This window comes from Anser anser, assembly GCF_964211835.1.
Source record: "Anser anser genome assembly, chromosome: 3".
NCBI lineage: Eukaryota > Metazoa > Chordata > Aves > Anseriformes > Anatidae > Anser > Anser anser.
The window spans coordinates 40585279-40607199 of record NC_139722.1 but is presented as its reverse complement, the minus strand read 5'-3'; the positions used below and the strand labels follow the sequence as shown (position 1 = coordinate 40607199).

Sequence of the window (21921 nt, the reverse complement as noted above, 5' to 3'; positions counted from 1 at the left end):
GCTGCCTTCACCTTCATCCAGTCAGCAGCGATTATCGTGCTGCATCTTCTGACAAGTTTGGTCGTGGTTTCTTGGCGGCCTGACTTCTGTAGTTTTGCTATTGTCTGAACAAACAACTCGATCCTGTCTCCGCTGACTGGTGACACAAGCAGCCCAGGTATGGGGACAGCGCGCTTGGTGGGTACCTCCCTGCTCCGGCCCCTTCGGTCCACGTTGTGCACGTGAGCACACGTGGGAGCAATGGATGAGCATATTGCTTCTCTCTGGAAGAACCACCTGGGCTGTCAGGAGGAAATTAAATGCACTGATAGGTGAAGCAGGTTGTGCGTCTTTTCTGACATAGGTATTAAGATCATCTTGGGTTTAATTTACAGATTACAGGGGAGATCCTGTGTTCGATGTCAGGAGGATTGCGAGTGCCTTCTCGGCCTCAGGCAATCCTTCAAGCAGTTGCAAACTACAAATGTTACAATGAAGCTGTCTCAACCAGAAAGAAATATCCTTCAGCTTCGCTTGAAAACACACAAAATGTGAAGAAAGCATATTTGCTAATCTCTCGTAGCATTGTGTGTAACAGACCAGGATCCTTGCTTGATGTTACTGGAACTGATTTCTACAAGCTTTTGTGGAGCAAACATTGTGCTCTATCAAGTGCGGCATAACTTTAGAAAACACGGGTTCTGTTTACACATTTGTGCTTTCTTCTTCCTGTTCTCTGGTGTGCAGCCTTCCTTAAATACTGTTTTCTCCTGCCTGTAAGAAGCACACCAGCACATCTTGTCACGTGGGTTCATTTCGCTTAGCCCTAATTTTATCCTGTGTTGTGAGCGTTCATGTGTATGCTAACCCAACTGTGTGTTTGGTGCTCCCCTTCCTCGTTGTCTGCCCAACTTCGCTGGCTGTCTTGAGAGTGATTGAACTATTTTCTGGGTTTGAAAAAACTTCCCTGCTAACCAGAGTAATAACCCAGGTACATTCATCTCATTCTTCTCAAATCATCTTTCTTGGTTTGCTCATTGCAAACCAAGGAACTTATCAGTTTTCTTCCTCCTAAGCGTCAAAGCTCTTGTTATTTTACATTAACAACAACCTCTCTTTGAAACACACCCACTGTATAAGACATATCCAGGCTGGATAGTGTTTTCTTGCAGGAAAGAGTCCTTCAGCCTCCTTTGTCCTTCTGACAGCCATGGTTTTCTTGTGCATCTTGCTTTGCATTTGCATTCTTTGATGCTAACTTGAGCCCCCAGGCCATCAAAAAAAGAAAGGGGGAGAAAAGGTAACATGGTTCAAAAATATGCAAGAGGTCGTTACAAAAAAAAAAAAAAAAAAAAGCATGTCTGGTTTGAGTGAAGAGTGCATCTTTGTCCCTGCGCAGCATCCAGCTCTTCCTGTGCTGCATGCCTGGCCAGCCAGCTTTCTAAAGTGCTGAAACTTCCCTTCGTTAGAGGCACTGTTGGCTCCTCATTCCATATAAGCTCGATTTTCATGTATTCTTTTTATGCTTTTAGTAATTGGCTTGTTTCAGAAAGGAAATGCTTTTATGAAATGGAAAGCATGAAGCAGCCTTCTTGTCGAGCGTAGGCAGGGGCTTAGGTTTCATTCTACCCTAAGCTGACCCCTCGGCCGAGAGATTCCTGCTTTCATGTTTTAGATCATGTGTAAAACCTGATGCTGTCTGGATCATCCTGTGTAGGGCAAGGCTATGTAGGGAGCATGGGGCGAGATACAGAGTGAGACATTTGCAGAAGGGAATGAAATGTTTGGGATGCAGCCTCATGCTTTCTTACAGCAGTGGACATCAATCACACCTTCTCAGAAAAGTGTGGCACTGAGTCTTCCTCCTCCCCTCCTTTTATTTTGTTTCCCTCTTCCCCACTTCTGTTTATTCTCCTTCTCTTCTGATACGCCACAGCAAGTGCAATTTTAGCTCAGAAAATAACTTGTCCTTGAAAAAGCAGACACTTGCCTGGTTTTATTCCTTTGGCTATTGAGTAAACAGCAGTTATTTTTGTTCTAGGGGTGATTTATGACTGAACAGATTTGCAGTTTATATTTTTAGTTTTATAGGCAATTTAGATAATGTATATTTGTGACAGTAAATATTTTGTCCTCTTACAGTCTGTCAATGAATGTTATGCCCAGTTATATATAAACTGAGGAGATGCAAGCGTTGTTTTCTTAGAGTAGCCTTATGATTCTTTTCAAGTGCCCTTACAGGTAATGCTTAAATGTAGTACAATTTTGAGCATCTGTTGTAAATCACCTAGAGAGGTGCCATCCAGAAGAAATAACCTGCTTTTCCTAAGAGATCCAGTCCTCTACAAGGCTCGGAGTAGAATGCTGTCACATCAGCATTCAAAAAGTATTGAACTTTTCTATCAAGAACTGTATACTTATTAAAAAAAACCCAAAACTTTCATTTCGCAGTTTGTGTTATTTTTTCACTTGCTTATAGAGTCACTAAACATTTCTCAAGAAACCAGAAGTCTTTACTGAAAAGTTCATTTTGCAAATCACAGAAAAAATGGTAGTAGTTTAATAAAAAGTCTAAGCCATATTTTTTTTCTTTGTTTTCTCCTCACCTCTTCCCCCTTTTATCTAGCCTGAGTTGGTGGTAATTCTGCAGATACAACCCTTAGGGTGATCCTGGGAAGATGCATATATGCCACTGCTTGTTCTGCTACTGTCCCCTTCTGTTCAAAAGCAAATTGTCTTCCTTTTCACTCCCAATCAGCATCTTCAGTCAAGTAAATACTATTCGAGCAGTCCAGCACTTTTTTTTCCAAGAAAGCAGTAAAGTGTTGGGCACCGTCGCTGGTGCAACTTCAGCTTGAAAATCCCTGTAACTTAAAACTAATTACTTCTCCTTCCACAAGTATTTCCTTCCCAGCCTCCTCCCCAACCACTTCAGAGCACGACCGCTTCCTTGGTAAACGAGGGAAGCCTTTTCTGGGGCGTTTGGGATCGGGCGGTGTGTGGGATTTGGGCTGGGCGCCGATGCTGAGGCTCGGGCGCTGGGTGCTTGCACCTCTCCCAGCCCCAGCGCTGCTCCCTGCGGGCCGCCCCAGACACGAGTGCCTCCTCCCCGGGGTCCGAGCCCTTGTGCATCAGCAGCAGCATGCTGAATTGCCTGCGGGAACGTGAACCTTGTACTCCCTCTCCGGTTGTTTTGACGCAGACTTGCAGTAGCTTTCCCACAGTACGGCTGGGGGAACATGGCACGCGTTGCATTGACCTGGGGGTGCCAAACTGCACTGGTGGCTTTTCTTTTCTGAAGCTACCCACAATAAACTAGAAACCGAGAGACAATTATGATGTTAATGACTTAGATTCCTTGATAAAACCAAAGCTTTGACAAAAGCCAGTATTACTTAATCTGAAGTCCGTTAGATCAACTTGCTGGTTTTGTCAGAACTCCATCCTGGTGTGATGTGCAGAGCTCTCGTAGTACGTGTACACGAGCATGCGCATATCTACGGTACGATCTGCTAGAATGATCTCAGAAGTATCTATTTTATAATTCTCGGGGGCTTGTTTGTCTTGGTGCTACACCAATGCAAGAAAAACATAGTCTTTGTTATAAGGTATCTGCAGTCTAAAGGTAAGAGGTACGTTATGGGTGTAATGTAATTACCATGTTTGACATAAAGGCCTTCTCTGTTAAAAAAATGCCCCCACACTAACTGTATTTCGAATTGGAAGGAAAAAACAGAGGAGTTTTGTGAGGAGTCAATGCTTGAATTTTTTAATGGCTGCCTTTATTTTATTTTAGGTTGATACGACTGAGTTTCCAGAACATTGCCCTACAAAGCTTTGGAGGGCCACTTCTTAATGGATTGCTGTAGCCTCTTAATTTCTCCATTGATCCTGTTCCCTGCATCGTGAGAACATTTTAGCCAGCGCAGAACCTAGAAAAGTTACATGTAAGTCATGACTCAAATTCCTTTCTATTTAAAGAAGAAAAAAAGAATTTTGGGAGGCAAGGTGGAGGCCGTAAACATCATACTTTAGAAAAATACTGTAAAAGCTGTAATTCAACAGCAAACATTAGGTGGTGAATAAATTGTTATTGAAGTAGTTTCTTGCTTTTTTAACTTAAATGGTGATTGTCATTTTGAAGGCTTTTCTAAGTGTTCTGCTGCCATAGTAAACCTTATCAAAAAGTACTTAAAATAGCTTCTCTTCACCCCATCCCCCTAATTACGTGTAGGTTTTCTCCACAACTGGATACGTTTGTGTGCATTTACTTTGCTGTGTTGGGCTGAAGGCACACGTGCTCCGTGTGAGTTCGGATGCCATCAGCGGGACTGTGGGCACCCCCGTATTTTCCCATCATAAAATCCGTATCATCCTCCTTTGCTGTGGTTTCCAGAACGGTTCCCTCGGAGGAGCCCTGGCGCTGTGCTGCTTCTCCTTTCAGACTGCTGCCCTGAAAGGCTCCGTAAGCATCAGTAGTGCCTGCATTGCCAACTCCAGCTCCTTCCAGTGAGCTTTTTGCGTGGGGCACAGAGCTGGCTGCCCCGCCAAAAGCCAGGGCTGACACGCAGCAGCAACAGCCATCAAGAACAATGCCATCGCGGGGTGGTCATCCTGTCCAGGAGCATGGCTCGGGAGCCTGCAGCTTCGTTAGCGATTGTTGGGGAAATCCCACTGCCTCCCTGCACGCTCATCGCTCAGGAGGGGCAGGGCATGGGCACGGCATGTTTGTACGTGCCTCTGAACGCACGCAGAAAATGCGACTGATGCGGGAAGAACTGTGCTTGGCTGCACAGGCTGGGGTGGGGTGGAGGAAGCTGTGCACAGATTTACTAGGGGCTGAGGGGGCTGAAGACCCCTTCCGACCTCCCCCGTGTGGGTATTTCCTGGTGTGTGTTACGTGTGTGGATGTTTCCTTCCAGGATGGGGAGTGGCTGTGGTGCCGTGCACACATTTACCCCCAGCGTGGCTGAATCTTCCTCTGAGGCTGCATGTTGTGTCATTCTGGGAAGGGGTCAGTGGGTTATTCTAGAGGGGAGAAATTGTCTTGACCCTTTTTAAACCTGTCAGCAGTCCTGGGAGGGATCTGTGGATGGAAGGAGTCTCTGGAGCATTGCAAGGATGGCGTAGATGTGGTGGGCTGTGCAGTCCAGAGGATGGGACACCCCAGAGCCACCAAGCTGGGAAAAAGGCTTAAGTACAACTTCGTTTTTTTTTTTCTATAAATAAAAAGCAAATCCCATTGTGGTTGGGAGCTTTTTGTCTTTTGGATGATGACATAGAGCAGCTTGGCAAAATACCATCTGAACCAGAGATGATTCAGAATTGTGGTTCACAGCGTTGTGCTGTCTAGCAGTTTCCAGCATCAGTTGTGCCTTAATCCAGGACTCTAAACAGAAGAGAAAACATGGAGGGGAGGAGAAATCGGACACAAAACCCATCGCCCAGCTTCAGAGCCGGGGCTGCTCAGCTCACACCACACTGCCTTTAAGTAGCAGCGATGCTCCTTAATCTTCATGCATCTGAATCCTGCTCTGCACTCCCGCCTGCCCGGGCAGAGGTGACAGCCGGCAGCTGGTCGGATAACACCACCAGAAAAACCACAGGGGAATCTGGGGAATGAGCGGTCACGCTGGTGCGAGGCGCAGGACTCACCCCAGCCTCTATAAGGACATCTGCCGTCCAGTGACCGCGCAGATCTTAAATCTTGTTATGCCGACTGCGGGGTCTGGATGTTTCCAAGCCGCAGCTACCGAGCGGCAAAAGGACAGAAGCGGGAATTTCTTTAAAAACACTGGAAGATGGGGGAGGATATGGGGGATTGCAACTGAAAGTAAAAGAAGGAACATTTTCCTCTTTCTCTCCTGACATAAGCACTGACACGCTGGTCAGCAAGGCTGGCATCCTGCCCTTGCTTTTTCACTGCAGTAATAAATTCATGCTCTGCAGCTTAATGACTAATCAGGGCAGGAGGGTGAAGTCAACCACCGCGCTTGTTCTGGCCAGTTTTGCTTGAATGCTTGCTAACACCATTTTTAATCTTAGGAATCAATTTGTAATATTGCTTCTCAAAAAAAATTTGTATTTTGGAACCAAAGAATTTATGTTAGAAGTATACCTCATATGAGGTACTTTGTTTGCTTATGTGACACTACAAGTAGCACTCAAACAAACAAAAAAAAATTATATTGCAAAAGGAGTGCAGGATTTTTAATGCTTATGGGAAGTCAATTTTTAAAGAGAAGAGACAACATTTTCTGGTGTTATCAGCAAAAATAACAGTGAAACTGTAGGCAATGGAGAAAGGATTGGTAGAAACGGAATTTGCTGTCAAAGAGACCTTAGAAGGTTTTGTTTTGATTTTGTTTTCTGGAAAAGGGAGAGTCAAGGTACACCAAAACTTTGGAATATGCCGCGTGCTCCGACTCCTGGAGGTGCAGGCGTCACCTCGGAGGTTGTCAGCTGGGGTTACAGCGGTTGCACGAGCGGACCTGTGCTGGTGGAGCTGGGCGCAGGGCAAGCCGTCAGGTGCTCCCTTGGTTTCCCAGTGTTATTCACAAGCCCTCCGTCTGGCTTTTTGATAACAACTTCTGCTTGTAGCAATTACCTTGTTACAGCAATTCCAACAGAAAAAAAAAAACAACTGAATTTTCCCTTGTTAATTAGCCCTGTTGGAGAGAGCTTGACCTAGCTGTAACAGTCATATTGTTCTTGCTTTTCCCGGGGTGCAGTGTATTTAGTAAGCACGTATACCTTTCCCCTCTTCCATTGATTATTCCATTTTTATAATACTAGTAGGATTCTGTTTGATGTGATCTCTGTAAAAATAATATCTCTTGATGGTTTAATTTAAAGCAGAAGTCCTCTCCCTTGTTCTGACAGAGCAGATTGCTAAACGCCGTTACAGTACATGCGCGAAGATAAGAAAAAAAAACATTTCTCTTGGTCCCCTGGGAGTTAATCATGGCGAGGATAGACCGTGTGCATAATGAGGGAGTGCAGGAATTAAGGAGAAGCTGTGCTCTTGGCTGAGACACGGCTCCTGGGTCGTGGTCGTGAGCGATCGCCAGCGGCACTGCACGTGCAGGGCCCTGCTCAGATGCTCGGGCACTCGCGGGGCCTTCCCGCAGATGTGCGGAGCCGCACGGCGCTTCACAGCGACTTCAACACTACCCTCGCACCACTCCTCGCTTTGTTTTACCCCGCTTTCTTTTCCTTTACAAGCGGCAAAAATAACATACCAATCAATGACATTCTGAGCCTAATAAATTGTCCTAATTGGTGCTACTTATGCCGTGCTGAGAATTCAGTGAGGGCCTTTAAGTGCTTTGTTCAAAAAAAAAATCCAACCCCAAACTCAAACTCAGAAAAACTCTACATGAAATTCATATCTGCTAGGTACGAGCTCTTCAGAGTATTTCATTTTTTTTAAAAAAGATTTCTTGAAATTTGTCCTGCGACCATCTGTAGGCAGATGTAAATAATGTAAAGTTTGAAGATGCAGATTTTGGTGTCATCCGCCTACCATCAGGGACTGGGAAAAAATGTTATCTTTTTTAAAATCCGCTCTGAAAGGTCAGGTAACTTTATTGAATTAAGGAGGAAATCAAATTTCTGAAGATGATGTCACGTACTTGTGAAAACCTACTCACCAAACAGTCGTAACTCTGGTTACCAAATCCCACCCAGCTGTTCCCAGGCAGTACGGCTGTGGCCGAGGACAGGGGTTTTCTTATCTTACTGAGCAGTCACCACTGGCCTTTGGTGTGAGATGCGGTCGTATCGGCCACAAAATATCATTTGTAAAATTAAGGCCGCTTCTCCTCTGGTGTTTATGTTTTTGTGTGGTAGCACGGAGCTTGGGCTTTCAGGATCACTTTTTTGGGAGTGCCCACGTCTGACTTGGAGCGTAATGGAGATGGGGATGAGAGACAGTCACTCAGCGCTGGACGCGGACACTGCTGGTGTTCCCACAGCACATGCAAGATCATTTTGGAAATGGGGCCTTTGTCCTGGCAGGGGCTGCCACACGTCCACGGGTTCATCTGTAAGGATGGGCAACTCCTCTTTGTGATGAGCTCTGCTGCCGGCGTTTTGAGGATTTTCATGTTGGCATGTGTCACTGTCACATCGGGGTGCTTTCTGTGTCACACCGGTGGCAGCAGTGATGTTACTACGTGGGCGTCGTGATTTTTATAGTATGTTTTCTTGTTGGAAGTTGGAATCTGCCTGCGGGCTTTCTGAGGGCTGGTTATGAAGTCCAAGGGTTGACACCGGTCAGCAGGAAATGCCATTTTTATGGTGGCGAAGGAGCTTTCTTACTTGTTTGATGGTGCTGGCATAGCAGGTGGTGGGTGGTGGGCTGTGCCTGCCAGCCCTGAGGCAGGGCTGGATGCTGCCAGCACCGTCACTGGTGCTTGGCACTGGGCACATCCCACCACAGGGGCCTCCACAGGCTCCCTGGCAAAACCCCCGGGCTCTGCGCTCACAGCCAACAAAAAGCGTTTCCACAGAAGCACAGAGTAGCGTGGGTGGGAAGGGACCTCAGAGCCCATCCAGTTCCAACCCCCTGCCATGGGCAGGGACACCTCCCACCAGACCAGGCTGCCCAAAGCCCCATCCAGCCTGGCCTTGAGCACCTCCAGGGATGGGGCATCCACAGCTTCTCTGGGCAGCCTGTGCCAGGGCCTCGCCACCCTCAGTGAAGAATTTCTTCCTAATATCTAATCTACATCTACCCTCTTTTAGCTTAAAACCATCATCCCTTCTATCCCTACACTCCCTGACACAGAGTCCCTCCCCAGCTTTCCTGTAGGTCCCCTTTAGATATTGGAAGGCCCCTATGAGGTCTCCCCAGAGCCTTCTCTTCTCCAGGCTGAACAACCCCAACTCCCTCAGCCTGTCTTCACAGGAGGGGTGCTCCAGCCCTCTGGCCATCCTTGTAGCCCTCCTCTGGACTCACTCCAACAGGTCCATGTCCTTCTTGTGCTGGGGGTCCCAGAGCTGAATGCAGTGCTCCAGGGGGGTCTCACGAATGCAGAGGAGAGGGGGAGAATCACTTCCCTCGCCCTGCTGGCCGCCTGCTTTTGATTCAGCCCAAGGTACAGTTGGCTTTCTGGGCTGCAGGTGCACATTGACAGCTCATGCTCAGTTTTTCATCCTCCAACACCCCCAGGTCCTTTTCTGTGAGTCTGCTCCCCATCCATTCATCACTCACCCAGTGCTGCCATCCAGGAGAAAACTTCTTCTCAACTAATTAATCTGATTAATTAACCAGATTCTCCCTCTGCCTGCCTTTGAGAATATGTAAAGCCGGTGACTGCTGCCATCGCTGCGGCAGTCCCTTGGTGCAGCCAGATGCTCCTTGGCACTGCCAGCGTCACTGGACCCGAGGCAGCCTGGATGCCCAGCCTGGGCGACCAGAGGCTGCTTTTGATAAGCGCTTGCTGTTAATACATCGGTTAATTTTATATATATATATGAAATATATCTGCAATATGATACGCTGTCAGAAGACGAATTATTTTGGCGCTTGTCCCCGTTTGGCCCTTGATCGTGGCTCCGGAGGTGGACGCGCCGTGTAGGCGTGCGGTGCCCCCCGCCTCTTGACTCGGCGTTGCGGCGCGGTGCGGCTGGCTTTGTGCCGCCGCAGGTGACGGGCTGCGTGTGCGTGTACATTTGTGTGCATGTGTCTGTGTGTGTGTGTCAGCCCGAGGCACTGAGTCACGGCCCGCGGCCCGGCACTTCCTCCTGCCGCAGGGGACACGACCCGCGGCCCCTGGGCGGGCGGCAGCACCCTGCCTGCTCTCCTCCCTCCCGCAGGACAGCTTACCTGCCGCCGCCGAGCTTTTTCTATATAAAACACTGCGAGAGGGTGACGGTGAGCTCAACTTTCTCTCTAACCCAAACCGGTGAAAAGTAAAATCCATCTCACCGCATCAGTTTTGTTTTCACTGCTGTTTAAATCTCTCCTTTCCCTCTGGCAGAGCTCTGCACAGTCATTACGCGCCCGGCTTGGGGGTGGTGTGGTTGTTAGCTCAGTGGTGTATGACCCATTTATTTTCATAATACTTAGATACCTGCGCTTCTACGGCGCCCATCTCGCGTTCCTGCGCCCCACATCATCGCCAGAAAGGCATTTACCTGATTTCGGCAGCGCCGCGTAAAGTGCCGGGCGCCCAGAGCCGCCGGCTGCACGCCCAGCTCGGTGCCGGCCGCTGGAAGATGGTGGGCTGGAAGACGTCTCTAGCTGGCCATCGGTGAGCAGGCGAAGGGCAGGTGAAGGTGCGTTTCCCTGCAGCTGACACGTTGTCTTAAAATACGAGGTTAAATGCGCGTTGCGAGCTTATGGGACGGGTTTCCTGTTGTCATTTGCAAAGAGTTCAGAAGTGCGAGCGTGGCAGTGGATGCTTTCCTGGCCACAATGCCGTGCATTTCCAGGGACAGCGAGGTAACTAATGACAGCAGACTGTCAGCTCGCCCCATCTCCAGACGTGGCCTCACCTATACTCACATTTAGTCTGGTCTTAAGACAGACCTTTTCTCTTTATTTCTTTTTTACTCAGCTAATTGGGTTGGCTTTCTGCAGGTTTTCAGACGATAATTAGGTTCATACTTGTGTTGCCTTGCAGAGCTGGGTAAATGGAAAGAATCAGGCATAGGAGAGGAGGGTAAACCAGCATTGTAGTAGATACAGGAGTTTTATGGATAAAATTAAAAAGTAATTTGCAAAGCAACTTGAAGTAAAGTGGATTTAAACATAATGAAATCATCCTTGACAGCAATTTGTTTGAAGTTCTTCTACTATTATGAGTGTAAAGGGATTTTTTTTTAATTGCCGGTTTCTGGGTAGAGTATTGAGCATAATTTCTCACAGGTAAGCGAAGCATTAACTCCTTGTACATCATTAAATTGGGGCTGGGGTGGGGGGAGAAACTGAGAGTTAGAGGGAGGCATCTTCTGTATTTCCTCATTTGAAAATTGATTAGTGGTTAGCTAACTTGGAGAGGAACTCTATCGGATAACTGAGAGAAAGCAATTAATTACAAGTATGAAAATCCCACAGGATCCCTGACGTAGGAGATATACGCTGCGTGAATATCTGTCGGTGATGGTTAACAGAATATCATGACACTCTACATACAAATTGGAAAAAAAGTAACAGCAATTAGCTAGTTTGCATCCCTTGTTCAGATGAGCCGTGAGTTCTGGGTTTTTTGCTTTTATATACTTTTGCTGTAGGTGTTGGAAGTGTGGGTGGCCAAGAAGAAGCAGTGGTTACAATAAGATTTTCCATTTATTGCCCTTTGTGTACAACTAAAAATAAGATTCAAATGCTTCAGAACTTGTAGAGCAAGCATAATCGTTCTGTTAGCTCTGATGACTGGCTTGCATGCAGCTTCATCTCTGTCTGGTGAGTCCTGTGTTTGAATACTAGTAAATGTGTCTGTTGGAATGAGAGAGAGAGTTTATTTGCAGTGTTGTCTAGCTGTGTTCATTCATCAGCTTTTTGGTTTTTGTTGTGTTTTTTTTTTTTTAAAAAAAAAGTGGGCTTAGTGCATAAGTAAGAGGTGGTGGTGAAAGAATTTTGGAAGCGGAATTGTTCTGTGATCTGGAAAAAACAGCTTTAGAGAGGACTGAAAGATCTTTAAAATCAGCCCTCCAAAACGTCTCTGGCATAACTTGAACTGCTCATCCAGAACTTAATCTTCTGGGAAAAAATAAAATAAAAAATAAAAAGGAAATCTGTACAAATCTGCTGAGCACCAAGAAACAAATTCTCAGTGTTAACTTTCGACACGTAAAATCCTTTTGGTTTAGTTTTAGGGTGATGGTACTGAAATCTGCTGTCTCAGTGGCTTTTCCAGGTAGTTGCACCGGTTAGGAATTCGCTAAATTAGTTGAAATATATTGAGCTACTAAATCTGTTATGACCACATTAATTGATATGTCAGCTTGTGGCCAAGAGAAACATTAAAGAGAGACGTTGTCAGCATCTGCAGGGAAATTCATAACTTGGTGGTGTAAGGCTGGGTGCTGTCCCTGCCTCACTCGTTAAGCAGTTGTGGCATTTCCAGAGAATGAGTGTGCCTGTGCATCTCGGGCTTCTCGGTTTGATGTAATTCGTGTAATGGACGAGTAGAGAGAGCATCTATTCAAGAGCTACGGAACCGAAGGTAACGGAGGGAGGCTCAAAACTCGTTTTCAGTTGTGTGTCAGCCCGAGCATCGCAGCTTTCTTGGCGCTTCATGACGTTTCCAGGTTTTTCGGGCTTCACGGTGTCGCAGAAGTGTTCCTGTTTGACTTGAGAATTGGGCTACATAAGACAATAGGTTTTCACTCTGAGTAACGCCGCCTTGCACAGAGGATGTGGTGTGCTGGAGGCACTTAGAGGCACACGCGCTTGTTCCATGGAATATTGATGCTGTCGGTGGTGAGTCTTTTATTATGCAATACGAAATCCCTCTGAATTACCTTAATGCGAGCCTCCCCCTCTCCGTAGAAGGAGAGCGCCGCGCGTGTCGTGTGGCTGCTGCCTCGCTCCTGCCTGCTCGCTGAAATGCGCCTTTCTCCTCTCGCATCGGCGCGCGCCCGCCCGCCGGACCGGCTCCTGCCTTGATGCAAAGCACAAAAGGCACGAGAGCTCACGCGGTAATCAAGGTTTTAAATATTTCGGGGGAGGGGGTGTGGGGGGGGAACGGGGAAAAACTTCAGAAATAATTAGTTTCCGTGGTGGTGTTTTCTGCAGGGAATCACGTTACATCTGTTGCAATTATCTGCACATCTCAATCCCGTAGGTGACCAGCTGCCGACAAGCGGCGTAAGCGTTTGTTGTCATTTTTTCTGTGGAATTTTCCCTTTTTGACACAGATGTAGGGGTGGTTCCCCCCCCCCCCCCCTACACACACACACATACACACGCTGCTGCGCCCGACGCAGATGAGCTCAGATGTGATCGCTCGCGAAGATAAGGCCAGGAGAGTGTGTGTCATGCGGCGACGGCGCTCGTGCTCCGCTCGTCGCTTCGGCACTTTCCAGCGGGATGAGGCAGGCAGGGCTCGCCCGGGGTGGGGGGGGGGGGGGATCGCCACGCGGCCTATTTTTAGCGGTGGCACCCGGGACGCCTTGTGCAACCATCAGTAGGCGCCGCGGGGCTGGTAGTTTTTTCCCTTGTATGGCGATGACATTTTTAAGGTGTTTACCTTTTTGCGAAAGAGACGGCGCGTTCTCTTTTTTGATCGCGTCGAACCGCTCGCGGAGCTGCTCGGCGTGATCTGCACGTTTGTGCTCTCCGCGCGGCTGAAGCGAGCAGCCCTGCCTGTAGGCACGGGTTAGGATTGCCACGAGAGACCGAGGCGGTGCGACTGACTGAGGTTTCCAGCCGAGGAGCTCTCGCAACCTGTTGGCAGAGTGTCTCCCACCTCGGGAACCCCCGAGCTTGTTTTGCTCTTAACTTTCCCACAGCAGCCAGCCTGCCCTCAGCCTCCTCCGCCGCCGTCGCAAACCCTTTGTAGGGCTCTCGCACGGCGTGCCCCGCTCTGCCAGCGCACAAAGGCTGCCTTGAAGCAGCCGCCCCGGCTCTGCTTTACCCCACGATGTGCAGGCACGGGCGACCGCCTGGCAGCGAGCGGGTAACAAGACAAAAAAAACATTTGCGAGGGAGATTTACCATAATGGCGCATTTTAAGTGCATCTCCGCTCCGCCGGTTTCACTTTTAATGCGCTCGGTTAAAGGAATGCCGGGGAGGTTGCTGCTAATGGATGGATCCTCCGGAAAAGTGGGATTTTCAGAAAAAAAAAGATTGACGTTTGGAGGGAGGAATACAAATCTAATGAGAGCGTTTCAGCAGAGGTTTGTAATTAGGAATGAATGGAGTAAATTTGTGCGCGCAGTCTGCGAAAGGGCACAATGGAAGGTGAAATTGCACGCTCTGCGCTGAATGAGGGATGAAAGCCAATGTGTCAGTGTCATGGCATGACAGTGTAGAGTATAAATGATACTGTCACTGAGTGCTGCAGAAGGTACCGAGGGAATTCCACTCCAGTAAATTACATTACTTAGACAGACCTGAAGGCATTGTGTCTGAATGATTGGAGGGAAAAAAGGCTGTCAGCACAAAGCAGGAGATATTACAGAACAACTGGCTGCAGGGTTGGAAGGCAGTGTTTTTCTGATGTTTACCATGCAAAGCTCTTCGGTTGCTTTTTACATTTTTTGGTTGAATTACAAATGTATTGATGAAGCAATAGTATTTTTCTAGCTGTTGTTCAGAGCAGACACCGGCCTGCAGCAAGGAGTCAGCACACACGGCTCCTGTTGTTGGGGCAGGAATTGGGACTCTTCCAGACCTGGGAAAAAGCTAGTCATGTATTCCTAGCTCCGGCAGTGATCTCCGTGCATTTCTTCATTTGGCAGAGGACTTGCTTTCTGAGCTGCATTTTGATTATGAGGTAACTTTGGCATAGGTTTGTGGAGGGAGGAAGGTTGTTCCCGTCCTCACTAGCAGTGCCAGGGGCTCTGCAACTCCAGCTGGATTGTGGTGGGCAGCAACAGATCATGGGATGCAAGCTTTATGGTCTCATTTAGAGGCACTCGGACAGCACGGCAAGGTCAGAGATGCCAACAGCTGGGAACACAATGTCACGGTGACAGCAACAATCCAGAGACATCATCCATGTCGGCCTGTGCGCCCATGCGCTGGTGGTCATACACGTGTTCCTCACTCTGTTTTGTTCGTCACGCACCCTTTCCCACGTGAAACCCACCATGAACACCACCTTGCTTCCCCCAGATGTTGGGTGGAATTGTTATTTCTCACTTTTTTATTTTGCAGTGACCTCGCAAGGGCAGTAGCCCGGAGACTGGGCTTACCTGCTCCTCTGCTGCTGACCTTACACACAGACATCACCTAAAAGTTCCTGTCATTTCGTAGTTTTATCATGGATGAGACAGTGCAGCTCCCACGGTTCTCTAAAAATGCCTCTTCTTTGGGGGACTCTATGATAAAACAGCTTCTGCCTAAAGAGGCTATGTTTCATTCCTGCAGCACAAAATAAGCCCTGCCTGCCTTGGGGCTTCTTGTAAAAGTGGAGCAGACTTTGTACTGCTAAAAAACTTCCTTTTCCACTAAGCTATTCATGAAAACTGCCACTGAATGTGCATGATTATGGAGCATGCTTCCTTTCTCTTCTCCAAAACTCTTAGGAGCAGAGAGCTTCTGATTCGCAGCAAACCCTGCAGATGGCAGGATGATGAACAAGCAGTCCAGTTAAACTTGCAGGCAACAGTGTAGGCTTTTTCACCTGTAAATATTGTTTCAAGTTGTGTTAACCAAGAAATATGGTCAAACTGAAGTGTACCTCCCCTGGGAAGGCTGCAGTTCACACAGGAACAGGAATAGGTTTTAAGTTTAATTGCGTCCTTTCTTTTAGTGGTACAATAATGTCTGTAAGAGTAGTTTATGACCTGGTCCAAATGAGAATTCATGATTGGGAAAAAAAAAATGAGATTCCACAGTTTGTCTGTTCTGGCATTATTTAACCATTTGTTATAATAGCAGCCTAAGGAGCAAGTCCACCATCTGTATTCCTGTAGCCTGCATTAGCATCCATGGAAGTGTCCCGTCTTCCTCAGGATACGGGATTCAGTCTTTGCAGCCTGTATCTAGAAACCATGGCATCAAATGTACAGGCCGCATGAAAAAGCAGTAAGGCATCCGTGGAAAAGAAGGTGCCCAATGTGGGATGGGATTCAGCTGCAGAGCAATTCATCGGTGGGTCCTGATCATATCAAAAGATGAGTGGGAGGAAGCAAAGTGTAATTCGTGCCTGGTGTGAGTACTTCCCGCATTAGAACTGGGCTAGGGTGGCGTAGGGTGTAGCACTGTGTCTGTCTCTCTGTCTGGACAGAAAGTATTCAGATCGAAGAGATGTAATTTGTCATGCCCGTGTCCCTATATCATCATTGCCATGGGATATTCTGTGCCTGGTTAAGCACCCATCCGTAGTGCTTGTAGCCAGGCAGTCTGTTTCTTTCTGCATTAGTCCATGTGTATTTTTAAAAAAATTGCCATTGTTCACTTCCACTGTGGTATCTTAACTCCAAAAAGCTGACATTTGTGATTTATCTACTTTTTTCCCTTGTTGGGAAAGCAAAGGCTTTTTCTCATATGCAGCACCGTTCCTGCGGTGGTGATCTCACCACGTTGTCAGAGCGTGGCTCTGCATACTCGTCCTTCAACCCTTCGAAGAGCCGCCTGCTCTCGCTGTGTGTATGGTGCTGTTTGCCTCTTCCCTCGCTGCTCCTGCAGCACGAGCCCCTGTGAACAGCACCTCTGAAGTCTCTGGGGTCGCTCGTGAGCAGCGGGTGCAGGACTGGACTTCAAATGCTGCTGTTGCAAGGATGGGGTGGAAGAAAGAAAGACCAAACTCTGCACCTTAGGGAAAACTGAGAAAGCAGCTAGCCAGTGTTGCTCTAACAGGGAGAGATATTGAGCATGTTCAGACAGATTTGTATCCCCTGGCAAACTTATTTTGCTCTGTAAATGGCTCCCTGCTGTCCCAGAAGGCTATCGCTATCTCTTCCTATCTTGCACAATGGATTTCTAAATAATCAATCTTTGTGCTAGGAAGTTGTGGTTCAGTAACCCCAGCTTGGTAAGAAGTCAATAGTTTAGTCTTAATTGTCATGGCTAACACTTGATAACACAAGACTATAAAGTTTGACATAGCAGAGACTCCTCTACAAACTCCGATTTGCGTGCCAAAAAGCCAGCCCATTACCGTTAATTCCCCTCTTATCATTAGTGTTATTAAACTGACGATTGATGTGTAAAAACTGCCATTTGCATGAAGTTCCCAAAACTGCAGTAAAAGAGACTTTTGTTCTGACTTGGGTTGGGGGGGGGGGGGGAACGCAAAATAACACTACTTCTAACAGCAGAGATGTTCATATAAAGACATGTTCTGAACAATAAGGTCATTTATCCACGTATGACATAAATACATAGGAATTTAAATAATGAGAGATCTTGTGAAATGCAGCAAAATGCACGCCACTGGCATTGTGGAGTTTTTCCCTTCTATAAAGCCCTATTCTCAAGGAAAAGCAGCTTTACTTCTGCTTTGAAAATCCATTATCATAAGCCATTTTTTAAAACACTTGTCTGCAATATTAAAGCAATTTTATACCCTAAGAGCAGCTCTTTCGTAAGGTAAAGTGCAGTCTCGTGTGTGTGTGTGTAATTGCGGTTTATAATACTTCTCACAATCATAATTTCCCCAAAATTAAGAAAACCACTCACTTTTTTAGGCTTCCCTTTTCCTAATTATTTTTTTCCTCTCTCTGTTTTTCTTCCTCAAAAGAGCCTTCTATAAAAATCCCTTTTTAGCCAAAAAAAAAAAAAAAAAAAGGCACAGAACACTTTCTGGATTCATTGCAAAACACTGTTTGAAGGAAACATTTTAAGAGTTTAGGTTAAAAAGTTTCTGCCTTTTTCAATGCATGGGTGACATTACTATTTTGGGAGGCAGTGCCATCTGCTTGTTCAACCAAAAAGCGGGGAAGATATTCCTAGTTCTAGCAGAGCTTTTTGGGTTGTTTCCACGTAAAACTCCCGACTGATCTCGGCTTGAGCTTGCCACCTACCGCGGCGGTCCCAGAGGACAGCGTCCCCGTCACGGGACGTGATGCAAGAGTAGGCGAGGTTGTTGGCCACGGGCACGGGCTGCTGTGGGGTGTGACGGACACAGCTGCTCCCCAGGGGTGTTCACAGTTGTAGGAGGAGAAAAACAGAGCGTGGCAGTGCCCAACGCCTGACCTGCCGCAGAGGGAGAAGAAGAGGGGCTGTGAGGGAGCGGTTGGTGGAGGCTTTGGTTGTAGAGTTTTGGTGGTGGAGTGGGGGATTTGTCTGCTTTTGGATGAGGGAGGACAAGGTCTGTGGGGTTTTGCTGGCTTTTATTTTTTATTTTTTAAATCAGGAGAGCGAGGTTTCCTGGGGCACAGACCAACTGAGTACCAGCTCAATCAGGTGGAAGGACCAAGGGACAATACGAATAGGTGGGGAGGAAAGGGAGGGCTTGTAGGGACTGCGGGGGGATCGGGGGAAGAGGTCAGGCTGCTGAAAATAGGGGCAGCAAGGTGTGTGGTGGGTGCTGTGAGCCCCTGGAAGTAGTGCAGGGGAGCCTGCACATGCAAAGGGAGGTGCCTGCAGCCCACTGTAAGGGGTGAAGACGTTTCTCCGAGGTAACAGAGATGTTAGCCTATGTTATCGTGCTATAAGTATTTGCAAATACATATGTATCATCGTTACAGTATCTTCATGACTGAAGAAATGTTTCACCCCATCTCTGTTGACAGAAAAGATTGCCTACTGATAATTGCTTTGCTTAAGTGTCTGATAATATGCCAGGAATGAGAGCATTCCATGTTAGGTCATCTTTAATTATGCATGTACCACCTGTCAGCTTTAAATCTGGCAAAGATGAGTTTTCTCATTGGATTTAGAGTAGGGAAAAGAAGAGATCTTTCAACAGGAATAGGCTGTAGCAAACAGCGTGCCTATGGGGGAGTTTCAAAAGCATTCTCCTAATCTTCCCTAGTCATGAATAACGCTGTTGGCACACGCGGAAATATTTGAAATATTGCCTAATCGAGCTGCAGCAGCGATGGTTTTCGGAGGAAGAGGATGTCAGGCCATCTGTTGCGTTTCCTAGTTTTCCTTTTCGCCATCTCAAAGGGAGAGGGAGCGTTGTGGTGGGGGAGGACACGTGGAAAGTTGCTGCCTTGGCAGAGCTGGGGAAATCCACCCTGAAATCCTCGCGACCGGGCTCTTTGCTGACCACCAGTTACAGCACGCAATGAAACCAGCCAGTCCGACAAAGGCACGCCTATCTTAAAGGAAATCAAGGGCTCGAAAGTCTGCAAAATGGTGTAGGTGCTTTGTGGAAAACCTCAACAGGGAGAGATGGTAAAGGTCTCTGGGGATATAAAATTAACGGGGTTGCCATTACAAGACCGACTTGGGATTTTTAAAATTACCTTGGAGAGGAAGTTTATCTTTGTACGGGGAGGGAAGACTAATTCTTTGGGAACAGTGGAAGAGATTTTCAGGTCATGGGAGAACATTAGCTGTTTATTTGGTACAGAAATAGATTTTAGGGATCTCCTGGGTTTTACGGTCATGTTTGCTCTGAGGCCAGCCTGGAGAGCAGGGAAAGGATGGCTGACACGCACCGTTTGTACTTGAAAACAGAAATGGTCTTTGTTACGAGCAGCCAAACTTCTCATCTGCTTTTGGAAAAAGCGAACACCACTTTCGCTGTCAAATATTTGTCCTGATGCTTGTTGCTACTGTATCTGAGTGGGCTTTCGCGCTGGAGACAGGGCTTTCCAGCATGTGCTGCTGTCAGCGGCCTGCACGCAGCTTTCACGGTCAAATCTAGGCTTCCCCCTCCCTGGGATTTTGCTTTTCCAGCTTCTGTGATCACGCCATTAGACTCCTGGAAATAATTCCTCAGTGACACCGAGTAGCTGACACTGATCGTTTTTCCTGGTAATACCTTCAGCCAGCGCTACTTCTGAAATCTGCGATTTGGAACAGTAGGTCAATTTGTGAAACAACAAGAACGAGCAAATACGGACAGATGGCTTTGGATGTGAGAGCATGTTTCTGTTCATCTCACACTTGGCTTTTTCTGATGCTTCATCGTTGCACAAGCATTTGAGGCTGCCATTTGACATAGGGTAGGTGCCGGTTGCTCCTTTGCTGCACATTTTGGCCGATGCCGGTGTGTGTCCTACCTCCATTCCCGCGGGCTGCAGGGCAGCTCCCTCCCCAGAAGCTGGCAGTGTTTGCCCCCCGAGGGCACAGGAAGGTTTTGTGAGACCAGTGGAAAACTAAGATTTTGTTGTGTTATGGCTATGAAATCTGGCTGTGTTTTTCCTGACCTTTCCTCCCAGTGACTGGGCTGGATCGTTCCTCTGCTCAGAGTAAGGCTGCCAGCCTCACCTTTCTTTGTTATTCCTGCGGTAAATGTGGTGACTTCTTCCTGTGTTGTGCTGTGGGACTTTGCTCGATTCTTGGACAGGAGCTGGTTGGTTCCTACTTGGCTGGTTCTCTGTCTGTCTGGGGCTTCCAGTAGCATCACCTGGATGTGGCTGACCTTTACTCATCTCAGATGGAAAAGTGTGGGGGCGTTCCACAGCTTTTTTGCTCTCTCATGATTCATTCAGCTGTTCTTTCCACCATCCTATCTCATGCTGAAGGATTTTCCAGCCCAACAGTGGTCACTGGAAGACATTTCTTTCCTACAGACTGCGTTGTTAAATACGAAAGCACATGCATCTCAGTGGCCCTGTGTTGCTGCTGAGCTCTCCAGCAACACTGGGCACTGCTGGACACGTCCCATTCTTGGAAGGGGAAGGTTGGAAGGCCAACCACACTTGAGCAAACAGAGTACTGTTGTCTCTGAAAAACTGGACACACAGATGAGCTTTAAGGATACATTTAACGATTAAAGAAATATTTACTTAAAAACAGACCTGAAATAATGAAGCAAAAGAAAAAAGAAGTCTTTCTTGCCCTCTATGTTGCAGATAGTTGCTGAAGAAGTAGAGCAGTTGTTGTAGAAAGCCTCTCTGTTCTCTAACCCAAGGTGGCATCAACTTCCTTGTCCCCTCTTACAGTCACCAGTCCTTTTTCTCTCCTTGTCCCTTCATTGGAGATTGCCCACTGCCTAGATCCCAGGGGGAGATAAAGCTATTTTCTCCATTTCCTTGTGGAGATACTAGTTTGACGTTTATACTGGTGTGTGTCTGGTTTTAGGCTTTATGCTCTTTCTCTCCCGTTTCACTCTCTCGAAGACACTGCAACAAAACTCTGCACGTGTCAGATTTAGTGTCTGTCGTAGCAGAGGATTCTTACAGGAGTCAAACTTCTTCCATAGTGAGGCAAAGGGCTAAGTGAAGCCAGGAGTGAAGCTGGTGAAATTCAGAGCGATGTGTTTACAGTGAGTTATCCTACTGTTTACATTGCTAATTTTAAGAGGAAGGGGAACCCTTCTTGGGATAATTAGTTTTGCCATATTTATAGATACGACCTCTTGCTAAAGCATGTTTTTCCTGACTCTGAGCCGGCTGCTGACAGCCGGTATTACAAGAGTTCATTATGAGTTTCATGGTCCATGTGTGCTTATGTATACATAGCACAGGCAAGATGAAGCCAGGGAGAGATAACGAAGGCAGCGATGATAAACCCTGTGTGAGGGGCCAGTAGAGTGAGGCATTTGAACAATCAGCCTGGGCCAAATTCCAGCTTCTGTCTAGGCCATAACCATAATGAAAATTGCCGTGTCCTTTAACTGATTGCACCAGTTCTCTGCTCCACACATTATTTGGCACTCGAGAGAATCTTTAGAAATGGTAAAACTACGTATTTACATTTTTATGCTAGTAGTTGCAAGTGATTTTATGCTTATGGAAACTGACGCTTTAAAAATAAATATCGAGGTTTATACTTCCCCTCCATTTCTCACAAGCTTTTCAGAGTGGGGTTGCCTCCTGACAGTCATTTGAAATCTTGACTTGTAGCCAGGAGCAGATTGCAGGGCAAGGTAGCCTGCTCCCTATTACCGGCAGCACTGGCAGTGGCAGCACAAGCCCCTAAATCAAGTATTTTGGGTACAGCCCCAAGGCTTGTCTGCAAAATGGGGGTAATGCCGTGCCTCCCGATGTGCCCTGCTGGGGCTGAGCCGCTTGTCATCTCCCCGCAGCAAGTCAGCTGTCGCCGCGGTGCTGTAGATCGATGGTAAATAAATGCAACCTTCTCGAAAAGTTCAAGTGGGCAATCAGAGCTGGAAAAGTGGCTTCTTTTCCACTTGGGTTGCAGCGCGTTTGTGGAGGGATTTCAAGGAAACCTCTCAGGAACAGGAAGCTGCTGACGG

At 47.3% G+C, this 21921-nt stretch overlaps 1 protein-coding gene across 2 annotated transcripts in view; it reads left to right on the top strand.

The window, feature by feature from the left end:
- Positions 1-21921, top strand: part of BACH2 (BTB domain and CNC homolog 2) — a 192300-nt gene that overhangs the window by 101444 nt on the left and 68935 nt on the right. Inside the window, exon 4 of one of the 2 annotated variants that reach the window (XM_083831518.1) lies at positions 3776-3926. Coding sequence is in view for 1 of the 2 variants with exons in the window: in XM_083831517.1 (XP_083687643.1) it covers positions 12598-12630 (33 nt within the window). In the remaining variant the exon portion in view is untranslated. Of the gene's footprint in view, positions 1-3775; positions 3927-12491; positions 12631-21921 lie in introns of those variants that run through there. The other variant, XM_083831517.1, reaches the window with a different exon arrangement.